This window comes from Sitophilus oryzae, unplaced genomic scaffold, assembly GCF_002938485.1.
Source record: "Sitophilus oryzae breed Bouriz unplaced genomic scaffold, Soryzae_2.0 scaffold_1018_pilon_pilon, whole genome shotgun sequence".
NCBI lineage: Eukaryota > Metazoa > Arthropoda > Insecta > Coleoptera > Curculionidae > Sitophilus > Sitophilus oryzae.
The window spans coordinates 157,428-177,215 of record NW_022145636.1 but is presented as its reverse complement, the minus strand read 5'-3'; the positions used below and the strand labels follow the sequence as shown (position 1 = coordinate 177,215).

At 34.3% G+C, this 19,788-nt stretch overlaps 2 protein-coding genes across 2 annotated transcripts; one reads left to right on the top strand and one right to left on the bottom strand.

The window, feature by feature from the left end:
• Window positions 1-679: 679 nt before the first annotated feature.
• On the bottom strand, window positions 680-13,999 carry LOC115874499 (pre-mRNA-processing factor 39). Its single transcript, XM_030889649.1, has 17 exons — window positions 13,639-13,999; window positions 13,390-13,559; window positions 13,224-13,328; window positions 12,373-13,167; window positions 12,080-12,266; window positions 11,901-12,025; window positions 11,715-11,840; window positions 10,192-10,295; window positions 6,858-7,028; window positions 6,641-6,805; window positions 6,482-6,590; window positions 3,207-3,371; window positions 2,934-3,151; window positions 2,715-2,874; window positions 1,227-1,519; window positions 1,003-1,160; window positions 680-943 (listed from the first exon to the last, which is right to left on the bottom strand). The coding sequence occupies exons 1-17, from the start codon at window positions 13,664-13,666 to the stop codon at window positions 849-851; spliced, it is 3,174 nt and encodes a 1,057-aa protein (XP_030745509.1). The 5' UTR covers window positions 13,667-13,999; the 3' UTR covers window positions 680-848.
• Window positions 14,000-15,783: 1,784 nt separating this feature from the next.
• On the top strand, window positions 15,784-19,162 carry LOC115874489 (ATP-dependent zinc metalloprotease YME1 homolog). Its single transcript, XM_030889642.1, has 8 exons — window positions 15,784-15,968; window positions 16,028-16,791; window positions 16,848-17,032; window positions 17,092-17,220; window positions 17,277-17,506; window positions 17,558-17,718; window positions 17,772-18,270; window positions 18,324-19,162. Exons 1-8 carry the CDS (start codon window positions 15,942-15,944, stop codon window positions 18,495-18,497), a joined length of 2,169 nt encoding a protein of 722 aa, XP_030745502.1. The 5' UTR covers window positions 15,784-15,941; the 3' UTR covers window positions 18,498-19,162.
• Window positions 19,163-19,788: the final 626 nt, after the last annotated feature.

Below are 19,788 nucleotides of genomic sequence, written 5' to 3'. Positions count from 1 at the left end.
TGAAAAAATTGTCAACATTCGCTATTCAAAAACTAACCGTATTTCAAACTAAACTGCTGGGCTCGGTTGCGCTTATTTAACTCCTAGTCCTAGTGGCCGCGTCTCGAACGTACGAAAATTATCTAACGTTCTTTTTGGTTCCAGCACAGATTAGGTATCCTATAAGTATACAGATAAAAATCTTGTCCCTAATTCGTGGTACGAAAATTGTTTTTTATGACGATGAGCAAACAAGTAAAATTTCCTGTGCGCAAAAATAAATTCGCCTGTAAACAGCGTAATTACTGGGCCGGTCAGGCGCTGTGCACAATTTTAAAGGCCATAAGTGGGCGTGCGATGTGCGCAAACTAGTAACCTAACTAGTGCGCGACTACGAAAATTGGAACCACGAAAAACAATGCTTTTGACGATAAGTTGATAATCTGTGGTTCCACTTAATCTTTTTATTCAAATGTTCCAGTAAATTCTTTTGATTCTATTTTCGATGGCGATGGTGCTTCAAATAATGTCCTCTATTAAAGATGAATCCTCAACCAGCAATACACGTTCGCGGTTATTTACTTCTCCGACAGATGTCGCCACACACACTGTGACGATATCACTAACTTTGAAAATAAATTAACTAAATTTGAACTAAATCATGTTTTAAACATCTAACTCATGCTAAGAAAAAAACAAATATCTTATAAGACTTTATTAAATAAAAACTTATTATACAACATATCGAATTTGAAGTGCATCATCAACATTTCAGTTAATAATAATTCGAAACTTGCAATATATGGGTCCCTAAGAGAAAAACCTGAAGATAAAAAAAAGATGCAAATTTACAAGAAATACGTGTTCTATTAATAACTGTAGCCACTGCCGTACCCTCCCCATTGGTTATAGCCACCGTAGCTTCCCTGGGGATACTGCCAATTCTGGTATTGGTATTGATCACCTAAAAAAATATATTTAATACAAAACGTCTTTTTAATCAAGAAGTATGTTTAATAGTACCTTGTCCATACTGTGCGTAATTATACTGTCCCTGCTGTGAACCGGAATAAGGATATGAAGTCTGACCTGATGATCCTCCATAATTGTACCCATACGAGTTAGCTTGCGAACTAGAAGACGAGGAGGTTTTTTCTTTTTTACTTGATGACGATGCCTCGCTGGAAAATAAAAAAAAACAATTAATATAGAAGTTTCTTCATTTTTCAAGTTTATTCATTTTTTACCTTTTGACATCTTTCTTTTTAGGGTTTTCCTTGCTAAGTTTGCCATATTTATGATACTGTTCATAGGCAGCACTCACTAGTTCAACACTAGAACCGAAATCTTCCAAATATTCGAGCTTCCTTTGAGCGAAAAGTGCTTTTTGATCGGCGTCTGGGCCATCTTTTTCCAAAAACTCGTCTATGATGCCACAAACTTCATCTTGCTTAACCTCTTCACGCTGTAGGACTAGATCGATCAGTTGTAAGTATAACCTGGGGTTATTAGGATCCTTAGTAATAGCTGATTTTAGTGTCTGTAAAAGAAATGACAGAAAAAGATACAATAAAAATAGTACTCTCTACCGGGTGCGTCTCAAAAGTGGCTCACCCCTATAACTTTTTTATTTTATCAGATAAAAAAAAACGAGATTTGTTATGTTAGTATATGACATAAATTAAATTAGGATTGATTGACGTATTCAATTCTTTTCGACCATTTCCTGTTTCACCAGAAATTACTACAACTTTTGATTTTTAAATGACACCCTCTGTATCTTTTTTACTTTATTCGATAGAAAACGACATGCTGAATAGAATGACAATTTAATATGTCAACATTTTTTGCTTAAAACAAAATTGAATTTTAAATTTCAATCTAGAGCGCCATGGTTGTGTTAAAAATACTAATTTTTAATCAAGGAGCCTTGGAAAAACAGATTTCATACTCTAATGTTTTTCGCGTCTTGTCCCGGCCAGTTAAAAGATGCCCAAATCGTATTTTCAATCATATCTCAATTTTTTCAAAAGGAACGAGGGTGGCTCATTAGCATATTTCGAAAAAGTTCCATTAGTACATTTCACACACTTGGCAATTCGAGTCAAATTGTCGTTATGAATTGCATGTTGCAATTTCAAATAAACCATACTCGAAAATTTCAAAAGTTGACATATGATATGTCATTCTATTCAGAACATCATTTTCTATTGAATAAAGCAACAAAACACCGAGGGTACCATTTAAAAATCAAAAGCTGTGAAACAGGAAGTGACAGAAAATAATTGAATACGGCTTCCGGTGAAACAGGAAGTGACAGAAAATAATTGAATACGTCAATCAATCCTAATTTATGTCATATATTAATATACCAAATCTCGATTTTTATCTGAAAAAATAAAAAAGTTATAGGGGGTGAGCCACTTTTGAGAAGCACCCGGTATATAGGTACATATTTGCCTAGAGGTGACGTCAATTTAAAACTTATTTTGGTTACACAATGAATAACAAAGTTAAAGCCTATGTAGTTACATAATCTAAGATACATTAAAAAATACTGATGAAAATATAAGAAATTAAAAAAAATCACTGATGAAGAATTAGTTACTATGTATACCGTACAATCGAAAAAAAGGCGTCAGCGATGGCTATGAAATGAAGATCGCTACGGCATTTTTAATGTTTTTTTAATATATTAAATTCATTATGATGTTCTTTCATCAGAAAAGCCTTACCTCTTTGGCTTTGTCAAAATCTTTCAATATTTTCAGGCAAAATCTGGCATACTTGATGGCGATATTGCTGGAAATCACTTTGTTCTTCGCGCTAGAGATGTAATGTTCAAACAACTGACTGCATTTTTCATATTCTTCCCTACGGCGTTCCAAATTGATCCTAGAATTAGAATAATTATCATTTTAACTATTCTTGAGCTAACTAAAGGTATTAGTTACCTCCTGTAAGCTACTTGGAGCAGGTTAGGTACTTGTTTCTCCAAATTAACTAAGATTTCTGCTGCTCTGTTAGGGTTACCACTAGCTTCTTCAAAAATCGCCCATTGAAGGTGCAAATTAGGTTTCTTTAGATGATGGATGGTACAAGCTCTTTCATATACATCCCTTATTTTGGGTTGCATTTCTGGATCTTTCAAACCTTCCAAATAATGTACAAACTAAAAAAAATATATATGTAAAGTGATTCTGTGTAGGGTGTAGGTAAGCACTTACCTTTAGCCAGTAATCCTCATATAAAGCACAAGCAATTAAACATCTTTCAAACAAAACGATGATGCGAGTTTTGTCGCCCTGTTCGATCTCGAAGTTTAGGTAATCCTGCCAGTTATTCAACTGACACCTTTCAAGTGGTTTAACATGAAAATACGGCCTCTTTATCTATTAAAGAAAAACATATATGAACAAAAAAAATTTGAATTTGAATTTAAATTTAAAAGAAATATAAATTAAAATCAGATGGCCTCTGCAAATATCCTCAAATGAGTTATGCTTTAGGAATTGTTTATGCCACACACTGAGCTAAAAACAATCTATCAGTGTTTTTCATCATAAGAAACTAGCAATATAAGTTTTTTATTTTTTATTTTTATTGTCGACACCTTCGACCATTATATCTGGAGTCACAATCCTTTTTTTAGGCAATGTGTCGCCAACATTCAGGGCTTTCAAAAGTAGATACAAAGAAACTATATTTAGATATTATAATGTCTATAAACATTATAAATAAAACAATTGGATAAAAAATATAGCTATATATCTTATTCCCGAAAAGAATTATTTAGTGGTTATCTTTGCTTCATACTCATATTGTGAGAAACTAGAAAAATATATTTTTTAGTTTTTCTTCCCAACATTTAGGCCATAACACATTAAGACTTAAGTTTTTGTGACAATTGTGTCGCTAATATTCAGGACTTTACACAGTACAAACAGAGAAGTCATATCTAGATATATGTATAGGCTATAACAGGGATGGCGAACTTTAGATAGCATTTTATTTGCTTTTGTGTCGATTACCAGTGCTTGGAAAATTATAAATAGAATATAAATGAGGCATCAAGCTTCAAAAACCGGTCTTATCCGAAAAACGTTTCGAGATAATAGAGAACAACGGCATACGGTCGAGTCGGCCGCTGCTGGCACGTATACGTAGACGTAAAGAATCTTTTACGTGTATAAAAAACATAAGAAATGCGCATGCGTACGTAAACGTTGACGTGTTTGTAGGCCGACTCGACCGTATACCGTTGTTCTCTAATAAGCAAAAACTGTTTTAGCAAATGTTTGAAGAGTTATTTTACAAAAAACGTGCCCATTAAATGAAGTCATTGTTTTGTATCTGGTTTTTGTAGGAATAAAAATTAAATATTAAATTTATTTCTACAAAAACGAGATACAAAACAATGATTCCACTTAATGGACACGTTTTTATGCGATTTGTTTTGCGGGTTTTGCTACAGCAAGATATTTGCATCCTAACTTGGGATTATGTATGGATTATTACGTATGTTATTTTTTGAAATGGATAAGACGTCAGTAGTAATATTATACTTGTGTAAAAAGCCTATGAAAAAATGCGAAGTTTGCAACTATGACAATAAAAAGCAAATACACACACCGGAAAAGTCTAGGGATATTACAATTTTATCCAGCCATTGTCAGTAATTTTATTATTTGCATTTCTGATATAATAAAATTAAAATAAACAAATAGTTTACAGGACGTATTGGAAATAAAAATGCGAAATTTACCGAATTTTTCAAATTTACCTTGATTTTTATTGAACTCAAAAAATACACATATTTTTTTTATTCTAAACTGTGAATTAAAAAAAAAAGATAAAGCCATTTTTACTTAATAAAGGGTATGGCCTCCTCTACTGTTTATTACAGGCCTACATCGTCTCTCCACGCTCCTGATCAGGTTGTCGATCTCTTCTTGATGTACAGCTTGCCACGCTGCATTCACGGCCCGAACCAGATCCCTACGAGTTTCACGAGGCATATCCATTCTCAAAATTCTTCTTTGGACCGCGTCCCATACGTGCTCGATGGGGTTGAGGTCAGGAGATTGTGCCGGCCAGGGTAAGATGTTTAATTGATGAGCATTGATAAACTCACTTACCATTCTGGCTGTATGAGGCCGTGCATTGTCATGCATGAGAATGAAGTTTCTCCCAAAATCATAGGCATATGGTAACACGACAGGCTCAAGAATTAAATGACGATATGTGATTCCTGTTAGAAACCTTTCAAGAAAAACGAGATCGGTTTTTTGGCCTAACTGGACTCCTCCCCAGACCATAACTTTTCCACCTTGATAAGGGTGCACTTCCTGAACATGATCCAATCGAATAAGATTTCCCGGTTCTCTCCATACCCTAAGCCTTCTCGAATCCGGATGAATTCCAAAGCGTGACTCATCCGTGAAGAGAACATTGGCCCATTGTTCATTCGACCACTGAACATGATCTTGAGCCCATAAATATCACGTACCTCTCGATTTCCTCTCGTTAAGGGTTGAGCTCTCCAGGGGCGTCTGCTTCTTAAGTTGACCTCTCTTAATCTATTGCGAACAGTGTCAGGACTAACGGTTACATTATGTGTTTCCTTAAGAATTAAACTAAGCTCTGGTGCTCTAAGAGTCGGTCGGCGTCGAGCATTTAATTGTAAAAAATGATCTTGCTGAGGGGTAGTAATGCGATATCGCCCTGTGTGCCTTTCAGCAACATCACCACTTTCACGGTAGCGTGCACTTTATCGCGATATTACACTTTGCGTTGTATTTAATGCTCTAGCTACGTCAATTTGGCGCATTCCAGCTTCGAGCATACCCATGGCCCTTAGCATTTCGTCTCTGTTAAGATCCATAATGTTGTTTAATACTAAACAGAGTTATTTGAATGAATTCTGGCCAGTTATATATAGTCATAAAAACATAGCCAGTACAGGTTAAATTTGAACAATTCATGCTAGGTGCTTTTTATACATTTGACCATAAATGCACAAACACTTCTGCAAATATCCCAAATTTAGAAATAACTAGTGTGACTACTTCATTTCAATTGAAGTAGAAAGAATCGACCTACAAATATGTGGTTGTTTCTTCAAAACATTTATTTTTAACTTTAATAAAATGATATCCCTAGATTTTTCTGGTGTGTGTATAAGAGGATAAGACGGATTTTGCTGCAGTAACGTAATTTGTAGTGAATTTTATATAGGAATAGGCGACTTTTGCTACAGTTTGGGACTATGTTTATGTTGATATTAGGGTCCACTCTTCATGTATATCATTAGGCCATTTTTTAAAATGGATTAACGTTTTGCAACTTGACGCCTCAAATTATCCACACAAATTAGGAAATCTAAATAAATCCGCGTAAAAAACATATGGTTGCCTAGCTATTGTGCGTTAATTAAAAAATATTGCGTGGGTCAGTGTCTGACCTATGTGTCATAGGTTCGCCATCACTGGTCTAAACTTACCCCTTCTTCATAATTCCATCTTGAGGTGACAGCACTGACAGTATTCTTATGAATCTTTCTTCTTATTGATACAATCCTTTCTCTGATGGCTTTTGTTTCTTCATCAGAACTAAAAAAAATATTTTTTAATTTAAAAATCTTTCTATTTTTTCCTCTAACCTGTAGAGTTTGGAATCTTCATCACCAGGTGGCATGGCGGCGTTTTCTACCACGTTTTCGACAGTGTCATGTTTCAGCATGTTCCTAACTTCTTTTCTGAGGGCCATAAATTCGTCAACGTCCAATACTTTGTTTGGCGGGTTGGAAGATACATGTTCCTGGAAGCTGTCAGATATTTTTTATGTAGTAAAATTTCATTGATAAATTAAAGACATACTTGTCGAAATGCGTCGTGTATCCTTGAGTGGGGGTTCCCAACAGTCGCTCATAGATTCTAGTGACATTTTGTAAGCGTTTGCCTTCGGTTTCCCACTTGATGTAAGAGTCCCACAGTCTGTCAGACCGAAACTCCAAGCCGCAAGCTGTTAGGGCTCGTTCAAACTGAGATCTAAAAATAAATATTTTATGCATTCGTTTCCCTTAAGTGACGTCAAATTATTACAGGCTTGGTGCATTCTCCGCCGGTGCTGCCACCATCGGTGAATATGCGTTCTAAAAAACTGTAAAAAGCGTATGACAAAAAATAGTGTATGTAACACGTACCTAAATTATGTTTTTTAGGACTCATCTACTATTTCGGACTCGGCTAACGCCTCGTCCGCAAACAGTAATGATTCGTCCTAAAAAACATCATTTTAGGTACTAGTTACATAAATAGCTATTGCTTGTAACTAACAAACTTTACGAAATGGAGTTTTTTGTGGAATACCGTTGTAAGTAGACTATTACATCGATCCAGTGAGGTAAAGTTTTTTTCTAATTTGGTCTCGTAATATTTTTATCTGAGCGATTTTTGCGATTTCAATGAAAGAACGAAATGGTTTTTTGCTTCTCTCGAAAAATTTGATAATTATTATTGTTACTTACAACGTTCTTTGAGCGTATTCTTCAACTATTCTAAAAGTGTTAGGAAGTATAATTTGTGAAAATTCTAAAAAAAAATTATTGAAAAATATGTTGATATCTTTTGAAGGTCTAACTTGTATTATCATTTATTATCCCAGCTAAAAAAAATTTTAGATGAGTTCAACTACGGTAGCGAGCATAGTTTTACGCACCGGTTTTGCTAGTGGGGTCATAATAGGTCTGTTCACTAAAAAAAAATTGCACTAAAAGTGGTAAAAAATTAATGTTTTAGTATTATAATACCAATTGAATAACTTTTTTTTTCAAAAAAATAAACTCCTTTGACAACAGAGACTCTTGAAGTTATGCGCTCCGTTCAAATTAAATAAACGCGCTCTCATTGGCCTGACGTCACATGCCTGTCGCACGCTGCTCCGCTTGCCACGGCAAGACCGTAAGACTGTGACACTCCCTATACAAGGTATTGAAGTACCGTCGACATTTTCAGCAGTTACATTATTATTTTTGTTGTTGAATACCGTAAAAGAAGTTGTTTTTGTTGCTAAATATGGAGGAGGGTTTCCAGAAAGGAGATTCACATAATTTACCGCAAGTAGATGTCAATATGGTATTCGACTTTCTCGCGATGAATACTGATTATAACCAAGTTCAATCCAGTGGTGTTAAAGCTAAAACTACAGCCTCGCCGCAAAAAGTATCATTTTTACTCCTAGTAAAACAATATACTATTTTATGCCGCAACACAAGTCTACACAAACTTACATTAAAATGGTCCTCGCAACAGTAAATAGTCGATGCTGAAGAAAGGTCTGTAATATCCCGCCCGACTGCCGCGAACCATTTTTTTCTTTTTGTTATTTCCTTTGGAACGCTTACAAATACTTTAGTTGGAGTCTTAATCGTTGTGCTTACGCATCCAGGCACAAAACACCATTTTCTAGCAACCATCTTAAGTTTAAAACTCAATACGCACTCACAACTGACCTAATAAAAATTGCTAAACACATTAAACAGATCAAATATTAACATATCAGGAAGAACCAGTATTACCGTCCGACAAGCTCTAGTAGACCTCTAATGTCAATGTTCAGGATCAAAATTGTCGCTTTGCTTATGTTGATTGTTTTTTCACACACTTTATTGTTCTTAATTAAATACTTTATTTAATATATAAGGAAAACTTAAACAATTAGTTTTAAAAGTAAAATTTGATATAAAAATTGCCGACTCTGGACTGTCTGGAACTTAGAGAGGTAAAAAGTAACTGCGTGTTGAAAAGTAGAGTAAAAAGCGACATCTTGGAACTGAATTAAATTAAAAAGGTGTGATTAAGTGTTAAAACTGTACCTAGTAGATCCTTTGTTTGCGTAAAATACAAACGTATCTGAATAAAGGCTATATAATTTTACAATAAGGACTTTCCATCGACTATAATAATTGAAGGGTCGTTTATGACTAAGCGTAAAACAGAATCGGTACAAATAATTCTGAATACAGTGGCGTAACTTGTAGTACCGATAAAACTTGACTACATCTATGTAACTAATCTAATTAAATCTAGACAGGGATAAAAGAAAACGACGCAACGGATCCGTCTGTTATGTCCTGTGGTTATGTCTCTGGCACAGGTCTCTGGTAAAGCGCTACGCGCGATTAGCATGTGACGTCACACCCACGGTAGCTCTCCTGGCAGCGTTTTCCCGCCTCGACGCAATGATCCAAATTGAATTACGAATAACTCGAAAAGTATATGAGTATTTGTTTTCAAACTTGTACGGTCTTTCAATATGCACAAATTTATAATTTGCAGTAGAAAACTAAATTTTGTTGACAGACCTATTGGAGCTATTTCAGCTATAACGAAATTTTTTAAAGATACATAATTATAATTTTAGATGTTCATAAAACATTTAGCCATTAGTTGATTAAAAAAAGTATACCATTAATACAGTAAATAATTGTTTAGGGAGAGTTGAGTTAATGAATGTTATTGCACCCAACAACGCCTTAATTACGCTCTCCTTTAAGGTGCGTATTCATTATCCGAACGAACGAACGAACGAATCTTCGCTAGTGGTATGGACGGGGACCGCACGAGAAGACCGGAGGCATTTGTTGGCGAACGCCTTTGATGTACCGACTCGAAACGGATGGTCGAGCGAACGAACGAACGAACGGCCGCATGCGTTCGGTCCCCGTCTAAATATACCGCACTTTCATTCGTTCGTTCGGATAATGAATACGCACCTTTACGCGTTAACATTTTTTCGACAATTTTTTAATATTTGAAATTGTCACAACACAACACGACGCCTAGTTCGGATTCTTTTTCTGTTATTTTTTACTACCCGAAACAATGTTACATCACACAAACCTCGTACTATACTAATAACTACACTAGCAAAAAACTAAAATACTAAAATATTATGACAAAGCCACGATTTCAATATTATTTTAATGCGATCAACATGAACTGTAACCGGGACGGCGTGAATTACATAGCAAAAATTTCTGATTTCTCCTGTATACAGCGCTGCGGTTGGAATTTATTGAAATTAACTGAAATGCACCAAGCCTATATCGATTAGACAAAACTTATTAAAAAACGTGTCTACATGGTCAAACATAGGACTACCTAGGCACGTCTAGGAAGTCCTAAGTTTACTTCTGGACCAAGGATTTACCTGACATGTTCCTCGTCTTCACCTCTAGTTGCCTTTACGTATGTCAAATAATGGATCCATAGATCGACGGAGAGCGGTATAGCTTTGAGTCCCCGTTCGAATACCTGAACAGGAAGAAAAAAAGCCCCAAAAAGTGGCGAATTACTTAGAGTCCTACAGGATGACAGGGGGGGCGTGGCGACGTTGCCGAATCGAGAAAGAAGTGACAGTTCATCAGATTTCCTTGTTTTATGGTTCAACATTCATTTGGTTTATCGATAAATTCGAATTACACACGACTTGAAAGATTAAAAAGAAATAGTAGTAATTCCAACGATGCGTTACAATAGAAATATAAAGTATATATATAAAACAAATAATGTAAAAGACTAAAAATAAATCACACAATTATTTACCTGGCCCTTTAAAATATTAGTCGTTCTTTACGAAAAAGATATTATTCAATATATTTTTTTTTCTTTGTCTTTAATTCATTAAGTTAAGTTTTCAAAGAGCCAGTTCACAAAATAGAATAAGTTAATCGGCGAGCTGATCCTCTTGAAGAACGCGACATCTCTGTTGTACACTGAAAGCACTAATATGAAACTTTATTAAACATCAAACTTACATGTCATTAAAATCGCAAGTTGAAACCTCTACTATTAGATAAGTTACAAATCTTAGACGTATGGAATATTTAAATAGGCCGAATAAATTGTTTAAAAAATATACTCAATGCAGACTGGTCGCCTCATCCCACATCAAACAAATATGATATGCTTACAATATTTCACTTATATATAATATATGTATATCGCACGTAAACTTAACCCTAGAACACAGTAAAACGTATAGATATTTATACACGTTAAAATATATGATACTTGTTCTTAACAATTAATAAAATCTTACATTTTTGCAAGCTCAACAGACAACAGAACTTAGAACCCAGACGGCTGTGGCAACCTGGACAATTCTTGACAATGACGATCGTCTAATATCTTCCCGTCTTCATTTTTAATTTCGTGGTCCATATAGCGACGCTATTTATTAAGCTCGCTCTGTAGCTGTACGTATGTCGTGGTTAAATATACAAGTTTTTGTACAAAGAGGAAGATCAAAAAATGGTACATTTTATACAAAATAACAAAATTGATTCAGGCTTAAATCTAGGTACAATGTGGTAGTAGTATTACAATAAATATTATCAGATTGTAATGTATATATACATAAATCGGTAGTGTTGGTAGCAGTCGCCCCGATGAAGCGCTGTGGGGTACCAAAAATTAATCAGTTCACAAATTCCAGCTCTCAAAAGCCAGACAAGTCTCTTGATTTGTCTCCACTTAAAAAAACTTTAATAAACATGTTAAAAAATATCAAAACCTTCAGAGGAGACATTAAATCATGTGACTTAATCCAAACAATAATATGAATATTAATATTTGATAAAAAAAGATTACAGTGTTGTATTTCATGGTAAGCTTACATTTATTATCTGGAATGAGTTCTTTGAGTTTTAATTTAAATATAATAGTACATACCTCCTCACACTTCTTTTTGTTGCCTTTTCTTTTTTCATAATCAGCATACTTTCGCCAATATCCATAACAGTAAGGATAGTGAGATAGAAAGGCATCATAAGCCTCTCTAGCAGCTTCCATATCATTCTAGAAATCATTACAAAACATATAAATTTCAAAGAATTAATAATAAGCTGAATAACTAACCTCTTGATCAACATACTGCAACAAATAGGTCCATCCAGTGAAATCTGTAGGATCATCATTGACAGCTTTCCAGTATTTATCCAATTCCGGCAGCTTCTTCGGTTTTGGTGGTTTAGCATGTTCAACTAGTAAAAAATACATTACATATATAAAAAATATTAAAAGTATCTAAATAGTACCTTCTTTCTCTTTGTCATCTTTCTCTTCCTTTTTCTTTGGGGCAGATTCATTTTCAGAAGTAGGTGATGTTGGATCATAATCACCAACAGAAGATTTTCTTTGTTTTGTCTCATTTGCAGCATCAGATGTAAATTCTTCCTCTTCAGCTTCTTTTTTTGTGGTTTCTAGCTCATCCTCTGATACAACCTGATAAAAGAAAAAATATATAACAACTGTAAAAAGGCGTACCGGGGCCAAAAAGATGATATGGAGTTTTTTTGGAATACCGAGTCACCCTGTATAAATGAATTACCTCGGTATCAGCTGGAAGTTCAGCCCTTTTGGGTCCAGGAAGTTCCTCATCAGAAACTTCCTCTGTTTCTGGTACTTTTGCCACCAGCACACCTGGAAGCTCTTCATCAGAAATATTCTCAGCTTCAGGATCACCTTTTGGTGTTATGCGTTTCACTTCCTCTGCAACAGCAGGTGTCTCTTTTTTAATTGAATCTTCTGTTTCCATTGGTTCATCTGTTGCAGTTGGTTCCTCAGTTGATGGCTCCTCTGAAACAGGGGTTTCCTCTGCAATAGGAGTCTCCTCCATGAGAGGAGTCTCTTCTTTAAGAGGAGCTATTTCTACAACAGAAGGTTCCTCTAGAACAGGAATTTCCTTTACAATAGAAGATTCTTCTAAAACAGGAGATTCCTCTACAACAGGAGATTCCTCTACAACAGGAGATTCCTCTACAACAGGACCTTGCTCTTCTACAAATGGTTCTTCAATTACAGGTGTCTCCTCTATCTGAGGTTGTTCCTTAACTTCTTCTGATGCCTTTTCCTCAATTATTTCCTCTATAACTACTTCAGTTTTGCTTTCCTCAGGTGATTCCTCTACATTTTCAGTCGTTTCTTCTACAACCTCACTTACATTAGGCTGTACTTCTTCCAAAACTGCTTCATAGTTCAGTCCATTCTCTGCCTTTTCTACATCATCATCAGCAAGTAGTTCCTCCTCAAGCTTGTCCGTTAGTACTATGTCTTCTGATGCAATATTGGTTTCAAAATTGTCATTTTCAGTCACTTCTTCTAACATATTTACGTCATTCATAACCTGGAAAAAAATACATGTGTTAATAAACATTTTTTACAGTGAAACTGAGCCATTACCAGTTCAAAACTCTCGTTCAACTTCTCTGCTTCTTCTTTAATTGTCTCTAAAGGATCATTTTTCTCAAAAGTTTCACAAACAGGTTCATCTTCATCTAGTTTTGCCTGAAAAAGTTATCTTGGTATTGCTGGTATTACACAAATCAAGCTTCAAATAAATATATACCTTTTTTGGTGCTGGTTCTGCTTCGTCAACTTGTTCAATTTCTTCATCATCAGTTACTTCAACCTCCATAACAACAACCTTCTTTCTAGTTTTTCGGCCAGTGGTTTTAGTTGCTGGTTTAGTTGGTTTGAATGGCGATTTAACAGCTCTACCTGATCGAGTCTTTCTCACTAAAAGTACAGTAGAATGAAACTAATCCAGAAAAATGGAATGTTTTATCACGATGTAGGTATGGATGTAACGACTTACCAGCAACACCTTCTTCAGTATCAGACATTTCTGGTGCTTTTGAAGTGTAGAAACAAACACTATATTAGTTTAATAAAATAGATTTAATATAGGTTGTTATAACTTAGGTATTTTATCAATAAAATACAGAAAAATGAAGCACAACAAACCATCAATAAACTCTCACAACTATGGCGGTTCTCAATATGGCCGCAGGCTGTAAAGAATGTAAAGATGGCCGTCACTAGTGTTGCCAATTGTTGCCAATAGTTTAGCGCACAAGTTTAGCGCATTGGCCTTAGACAAGGAAAGAGAGGCATTGGCATTATCCCACTAATCGTGTTGAAAATTCCGCTCCGTCAGGCTACATCCGTTGGCTACATGCTACAAAAAAAAACACTACTACCGAAATTTTCTATATTCTAATACGGAACCAATAACGGTACCAAAACGGTAATGGTGTGGATCCGGTGGCTGACCTTGAAACGAGTTTTTGCTGCATATAGTCACAGAAACTACGCATGCGCATATCTTCGATGTTGCCAGATTGCAAGTTATTTTGGAATTATTTTCAGTAGAAAACAAATATTATGTGCTTTTCAGTGTTTTTTTGTCAATATATACCGTATGATCGAAAAACGGCGTCCAGTTGGCTGGGAAATGACGATTGAGGACATTTTCCATATAAAATGACAGCGATCTTCATTTCATAGTCATCGCTGACGCTATTTTATTTATATTATTATTTTAATATTTCGCACAACACGTGAAACGTGAACGCTTATTATGTATTTTCATAGTCAATAAAATTAAATAGAAATAAAACTCTAGATTCCTATAATTAATCTAATTGCTCTAGATTATTATGCTACGTTTCAAAAGTGCTTTATTAAAAATTCGGGAAATTAAAAGGGATGTGTCCTAGTTTTTTCTTTTTTTAATTTTTAAATGCTGTAGGCTGTAGCTCCATGTCATGTTCATAATAGGTTTTTTTTAACATTCCATCAAAACTACGGAGGCCTTAAAAGGCCTTTTAGCCTCCGTAATTAAAATTGTAGAATCAGCTTCAGCAATATTTACAGTTACCTTGTTTAATTCTGCTTATACATATATTGCATTAATTTTTCTGTTACCTTAAGATTTCTCTATTCTTACACCTAATTTATGTGATTTTCTTAGCATAATATGATTTATAAACCATATTTTTCCTAATGGAAGGATGGAATAGGATATACAAAATTAAGATATTTTAACATTTATTTTCCAGACAAAGCATAATATAGTATTAAGATTAAGACATAACAAATATTATAAGAAAGATCTTTAATATAAATCACAAACTAATTACAAACTAATCTTAAGTTGGTTTTGTATAAACACAGGTATAAAACCTTTTATAAAAATAATAAGATCAAAACTCAACCTTCACCATATTGTCAAGGTTTGGCATTATAGGATACAAGAAATTACAGTAAATTAAGAAAAGAATATAAGTAATGTATTCTACGACACAAACCATCTCCCTTCTAACGAGAAAAAGATTAAACATAAAGCTTATTTTAGTCTTATCAACACACTCTTCGTAAAATTGCCATTAATCCACTAACTTGATATTTTTAAGAAATTATGATACAAACATTATAATCAAAGTATATTATATTAGTAACATAGGTAAAATGTTACCTCTATATCTCCCATTGAGGTGTATTGTTTTATAAGACTCGTCATGGTAGTATTTCAAAACATATCAATACATATAATCAAAACTATTGTTGCCTGTAAATAACTAGAATTAAATAACTTGAAAGAAATAAAATAATTCTAATAAGTTTAAAACCATTAAGAAAAAATCCGTAAAAAATTCTAATGTAAATATATAAATAAATGTTATTATTACAATTTTATATATTCATAATACTTTCATTTCACAATCAAATTTTCAACTGCAAATAATTCGAAAATAAACTGTAATTTGGCAACATCGACGATGTGCGCTTGCGTAGTATCGATGATCAAATGCAGCAAATATGGGCTTCAAGGTCAGCCACCGGATCCACACCTTTACCACCAAAACTAGTATTTCTTAATTAAATATTAGTAAAAAGGGTTTCAAATTTTAAAGGCCTAATGTCATCTTAACAGGGATTTTATCTGGAACCTTTAGGTTGGTGGTTATGCTAAACTATATGTCATTTGTCATTGTTCCATTCCTAGTCATAAAGGTTATCTCAACAAAAAAATAAGAATTTTCATTCATTTCTATTCAAAAATTTGTAGTTTGTGTTTATCTCACCTCTAAACAAGTTTCCATTGATGTAGACAACATGTTTTCTCTACAGAACCAAAATCAGGTAACGTAATTAAAAATATAACCGAACTGTCGTCTCTTTAAGTTTATGCAATTTCACAGGCTTTCGCTACTTTAACCCAGATCAGTGCAAAAATAACGACTACGCCAGGTTCATTTTTTCACAAAAAAGCACAGACCAAAGCTAAACATGCTAAACAGTTTTTATGTTCGGAAAGTTTCTTGGAAACGGTCAAAAATTGCGATTATTCGTTTGCCAAGCACCTCAACATCAACTCGCTATTTAGCAAACCATTCTTAAATAATTTTAATGTCTCTTACATATCGAATGCGAGTTTTTTTGAAAACAAACATGGATTTTCTGAAAAAGAACTCAATGCTACAGTACCTACTTTGATAGTTAGAAATTCATCAAAAAATGTCCAAGTATCACAAGGGTTTTATCAGAAACTTGTAAAAGGTTTGCTAAATGAAAATAAATTTACGTTTAACATACAAACGAGGGGTTTTAAGACTGAAAGAAGTATTCAGGCCGAAATTGAAAGAAATCCGCCAATAATGAGTCGTCTAAAAAGCAGTATAGGGGCTTCCAATGAAGTGGGTAACAAAGTTGCACTTGGTAGTTCTGTAGCTGAGACTGAACAGCTTAAAAAACTTCTTAATGCTGAAGATTCAACATTGACTGAGAGTGAAAAACAAAGAATCAAGTTAGCTTTTGCTGAAGGGTATTTGTTGGGGAACACAAATGCAACAAAAAGTGGCAAGGCTTCAAAATACTTCAGAATAGTTCAGCAAGTTTTAACATTAACCATTGTGCTTGCTATAGTTATTAGTTTGATGGCTAGTACAAATGGATCTGTATTTAGGTAAGATTCTTACATTATATTACTACTTACATTTTTAATGAAAATGTAAAAAATAGGATTCAGTTGGGAAATCAAATAGAAGTAGACCCAGAGGATATTCATGTGACCTTTGAAGATGTGAAAGGCGTCGATGAAGCAAAACAAGAACTGAAAGATGTGGTTGAATTTCTAAAGAATCCAGATAAGTTCTCAAATTTGGGAGGTAAATTGCCCAAAGGGGTCTTGCTTGTAGGACCGCCAGGTGATAAAAATACCTTAATATAAAGATTGTACCTAAACCATCCTGTTATAAAAATTTAGGTACTGGAAAGACATTATTAGCTAGGGCAGTGGCTGGTGAAGCAGGAGTACCTTTTTTTCATGCAGCTGGACCTGAATTTGATGAAGTTCTTGTTGGCCAAGGAGCTAGAAGAGTTAGAGACTTATTTAGTCAGTTATTTAATTCACAAGTACGACTATTGTTGTTAATGGTATTAAAATTGTAGAAGCAGCTAAAGAGAGAGCCCCGTGTGTTATTTTTATTGATGAAATTGATTCAGTTGGTTCAAAAAGGACCAATAGTGTTTTACATCCTTATGCCAATCAAACTATCAACCAGCTACTTAGTGAGATGGATGGGTTTCATCAAAATGAAGGGGTTATTGTATTGGGAGCAACAAATAGGAGGGAAGATCTGGATCAAGCTCTTTTGAGACCTGGCAGGTTTGATGTGGAGGTGTGTATAATAGTTTTGTTTATTTTAATTTGTAATTGGTGTTTTCTAAAGGTTACAGTTCCTACACCAGATTATACAGGAAGAAAGGAAATTTTAGGGCTCTATTTGAGTAAAATTTTGGCAAAAGATGTGGATTTAGAACTTTTGGCTAGGGGCACCACTGGATTCACTGGAGCTGATTTGGAAAATATGGTGAATCAGGCTGCCTTGAGGTAAGTTTTTTGAAATATTTTTTGATAAAATAGATAATATTGAGTTTTCTCAGGGCTGCTATAGACGGAGCAGATTTTGTGAGCATGAAACACCTGGAATTTGCCAGAGACAAAGTTATAATGGGACCTGAAAGAAAGTGCAGAATTCCTGATGAAGAAGCTAATTTGATTACAGCCTACCATGAAGGAGGACATGCTTTGGTTGCATATTATACTAAAGAAAGTCATCCATTACACAAAGTGACTATAATACCCAGGGGTCCCAGTTTGGGGCACACAGCATATATTCCAGAGAAGGAGCAGTATCATGTTACCAAGTCTCAATTGCTTGCCTCTTTGGATACAATGATGGGGGGTAGAGCGGCAGAAGAATTGATATTTGGACCAGATAAAATTACTTCTGGAGCCAGTTCTGACTTGTCCCAAGCCACTAAAGTAGCTACCAAGATGGTGAGGGAATGGGGTATGTCTGAGAAGGTTGGTGTGAGAACTATACCAGAAAATAACAAGAGTTTTGTTCCCGAACAGTTAGGATCTACAACTAGTGAAATGGTAAGTAAAATACATAAAACGAATAGTTGTTATTCTTTTTTTTTTTACTGTAGGTGGACAGCGAAATCAGAAGAATTTTGACAGAAAGTTATGAAAGAGCAAGACAAATATTGAAGTCTCACGCCAAAGAGCATAAGGCGCTTGCCGAGGCACTGATGAAGTATGAAACCTTGGATGCAGAAGATATTAAGGCAATAGTGACAGACAAGACCCCCGAAAAATCGTAGTACCCTCTTGTTCAGTTTCCAGCAAAAAACTTATTTTTATTTAATTGATATTTAGTGACAACAACATAGACTGACTTCCATCGAAAAAAATTCGATAATTTTTTGAATCGCGATATATCTAATATAGTGAGTTTAATAATTAAATTTACCGGGTTTTCTCAAAAAGTAATGTCATAACTTTAAAGTTTTATCGAAAATTTGGAAGGAAATTTGAAAATTGCTGCGAATATCTAATATAATTTGTTTTTTCTAACAAATCACAATTAAATTTCTCTTAATTACAATTTTCCTATAAAACACTACAAGCTATGCAGGCAGTTTTATAAAGTTTAATTCATGGTATAAAAACTCGTGAAATATTCTGGACAATGGTGGATAATCCCAAATTGTTACTATAACATATTAAAGTCACTATATGAGAAAATGCTTCCAAAAATGACAAAGGTTTAAAAGGAAGCCCAATACTTGAAATTTTGTAAATATTTTACTCGCCAGAGATTAAATAAATTAATATAAAATGATTAAACTGTATCTCAATATAACTTAGACCAAGATTTTTTCCATTATTTCTTAGGTCTGTTATTCAACTGATTTGTAATATACATATGATATGTAGGTGATATGGAGAATTTGCTTATTTAATAAATATATCGCTTTTGAATGTGTTTTAATGGTTTTATTGCAATTAGTCTGAATTATAGTGGACCAATAGCTGTTAGTAAATTAGGTCGCTGTTAGTTAGCTAGGTCGCAGTTTCTTTGTGCCCTTTATGCTATGTTAAAAGTTTTTTATGGCTGTAGGATGTGTTACCTAAACTCTGCTCTAATGTTATACCGGGTGCGTCTCAAAAGTGGCTCGCAAAAAAAAACGAGATTTGGTATGTTAGTATATGACATAAATTTTCTTCTATTTCACCGGAAATGACTAAAACTTTTGATTTTTAAATGGCACCCTCGGTATTTTTTTACTTTATTCGATAGAAAATGACATTTGTAAAACTTGGAAAATAAGTTGGTTATAATAATGGTTTTACGAGCCCTAACAACTATATGTTGGGACAAGGTCATATTTTAGAATTATTGCACTGGTTTTTCAAAATAACTGAAAGATATATGTTTAATTTTTGAAATATAAACATAGCCATATATCCTAAACAACTTGACAATATTTTTATGAATTTCTCAATCAATCCATATTTACAGTTGCGGATTTTGTTCATAAAGGGACAAATTTGCTGACAACTAAATGTTGGGACAAGTATTTTTAAATAATTAATATCATCATAGGCGGC

Bases quoted from the DNA above. Each gene is read 5' to 3' on its own strand.
- LOC115874499 (XM_030889649.1), bottom strand. From the start codon at position 13,666: ATGTCTGATACTGAAGAAGGTGTTGCTG. The intron at 2,875-2,933 runs GTAACTAATACC...TTCTAATTCTAG, and splicing joins CTCCAAGTAGCTTACAGGAG to GATCAATTTGGAACGCCGTA. The intron at 944-1,002 runs GTACTATTAAAC...ATATTTTTTTAG, and splicing joins TTACGCACAGTATGGACAAG to GTGATCAATACCAATACCAG.
- LOC115874489 (XM_030889642.1), top strand. From the start codon at position 15,942: ATGTTTTCTCTACAGAACCAAAATCAG. The intron at 17,221-17,276 runs GTCAGTTATTTA...TTAAAATTGTAG, and splicing joins AAGAGTTAGAGACTTATTTA to AAGCAGCTAAAGAGAGAGCC. The intron at 17,719-17,771 runs GTAAGTTTTTTG...GAGTTTTCTCAG, and splicing joins GTGAATCAGGCTGCCTTGAG to GGCTGCTATAGACGGAGCAG.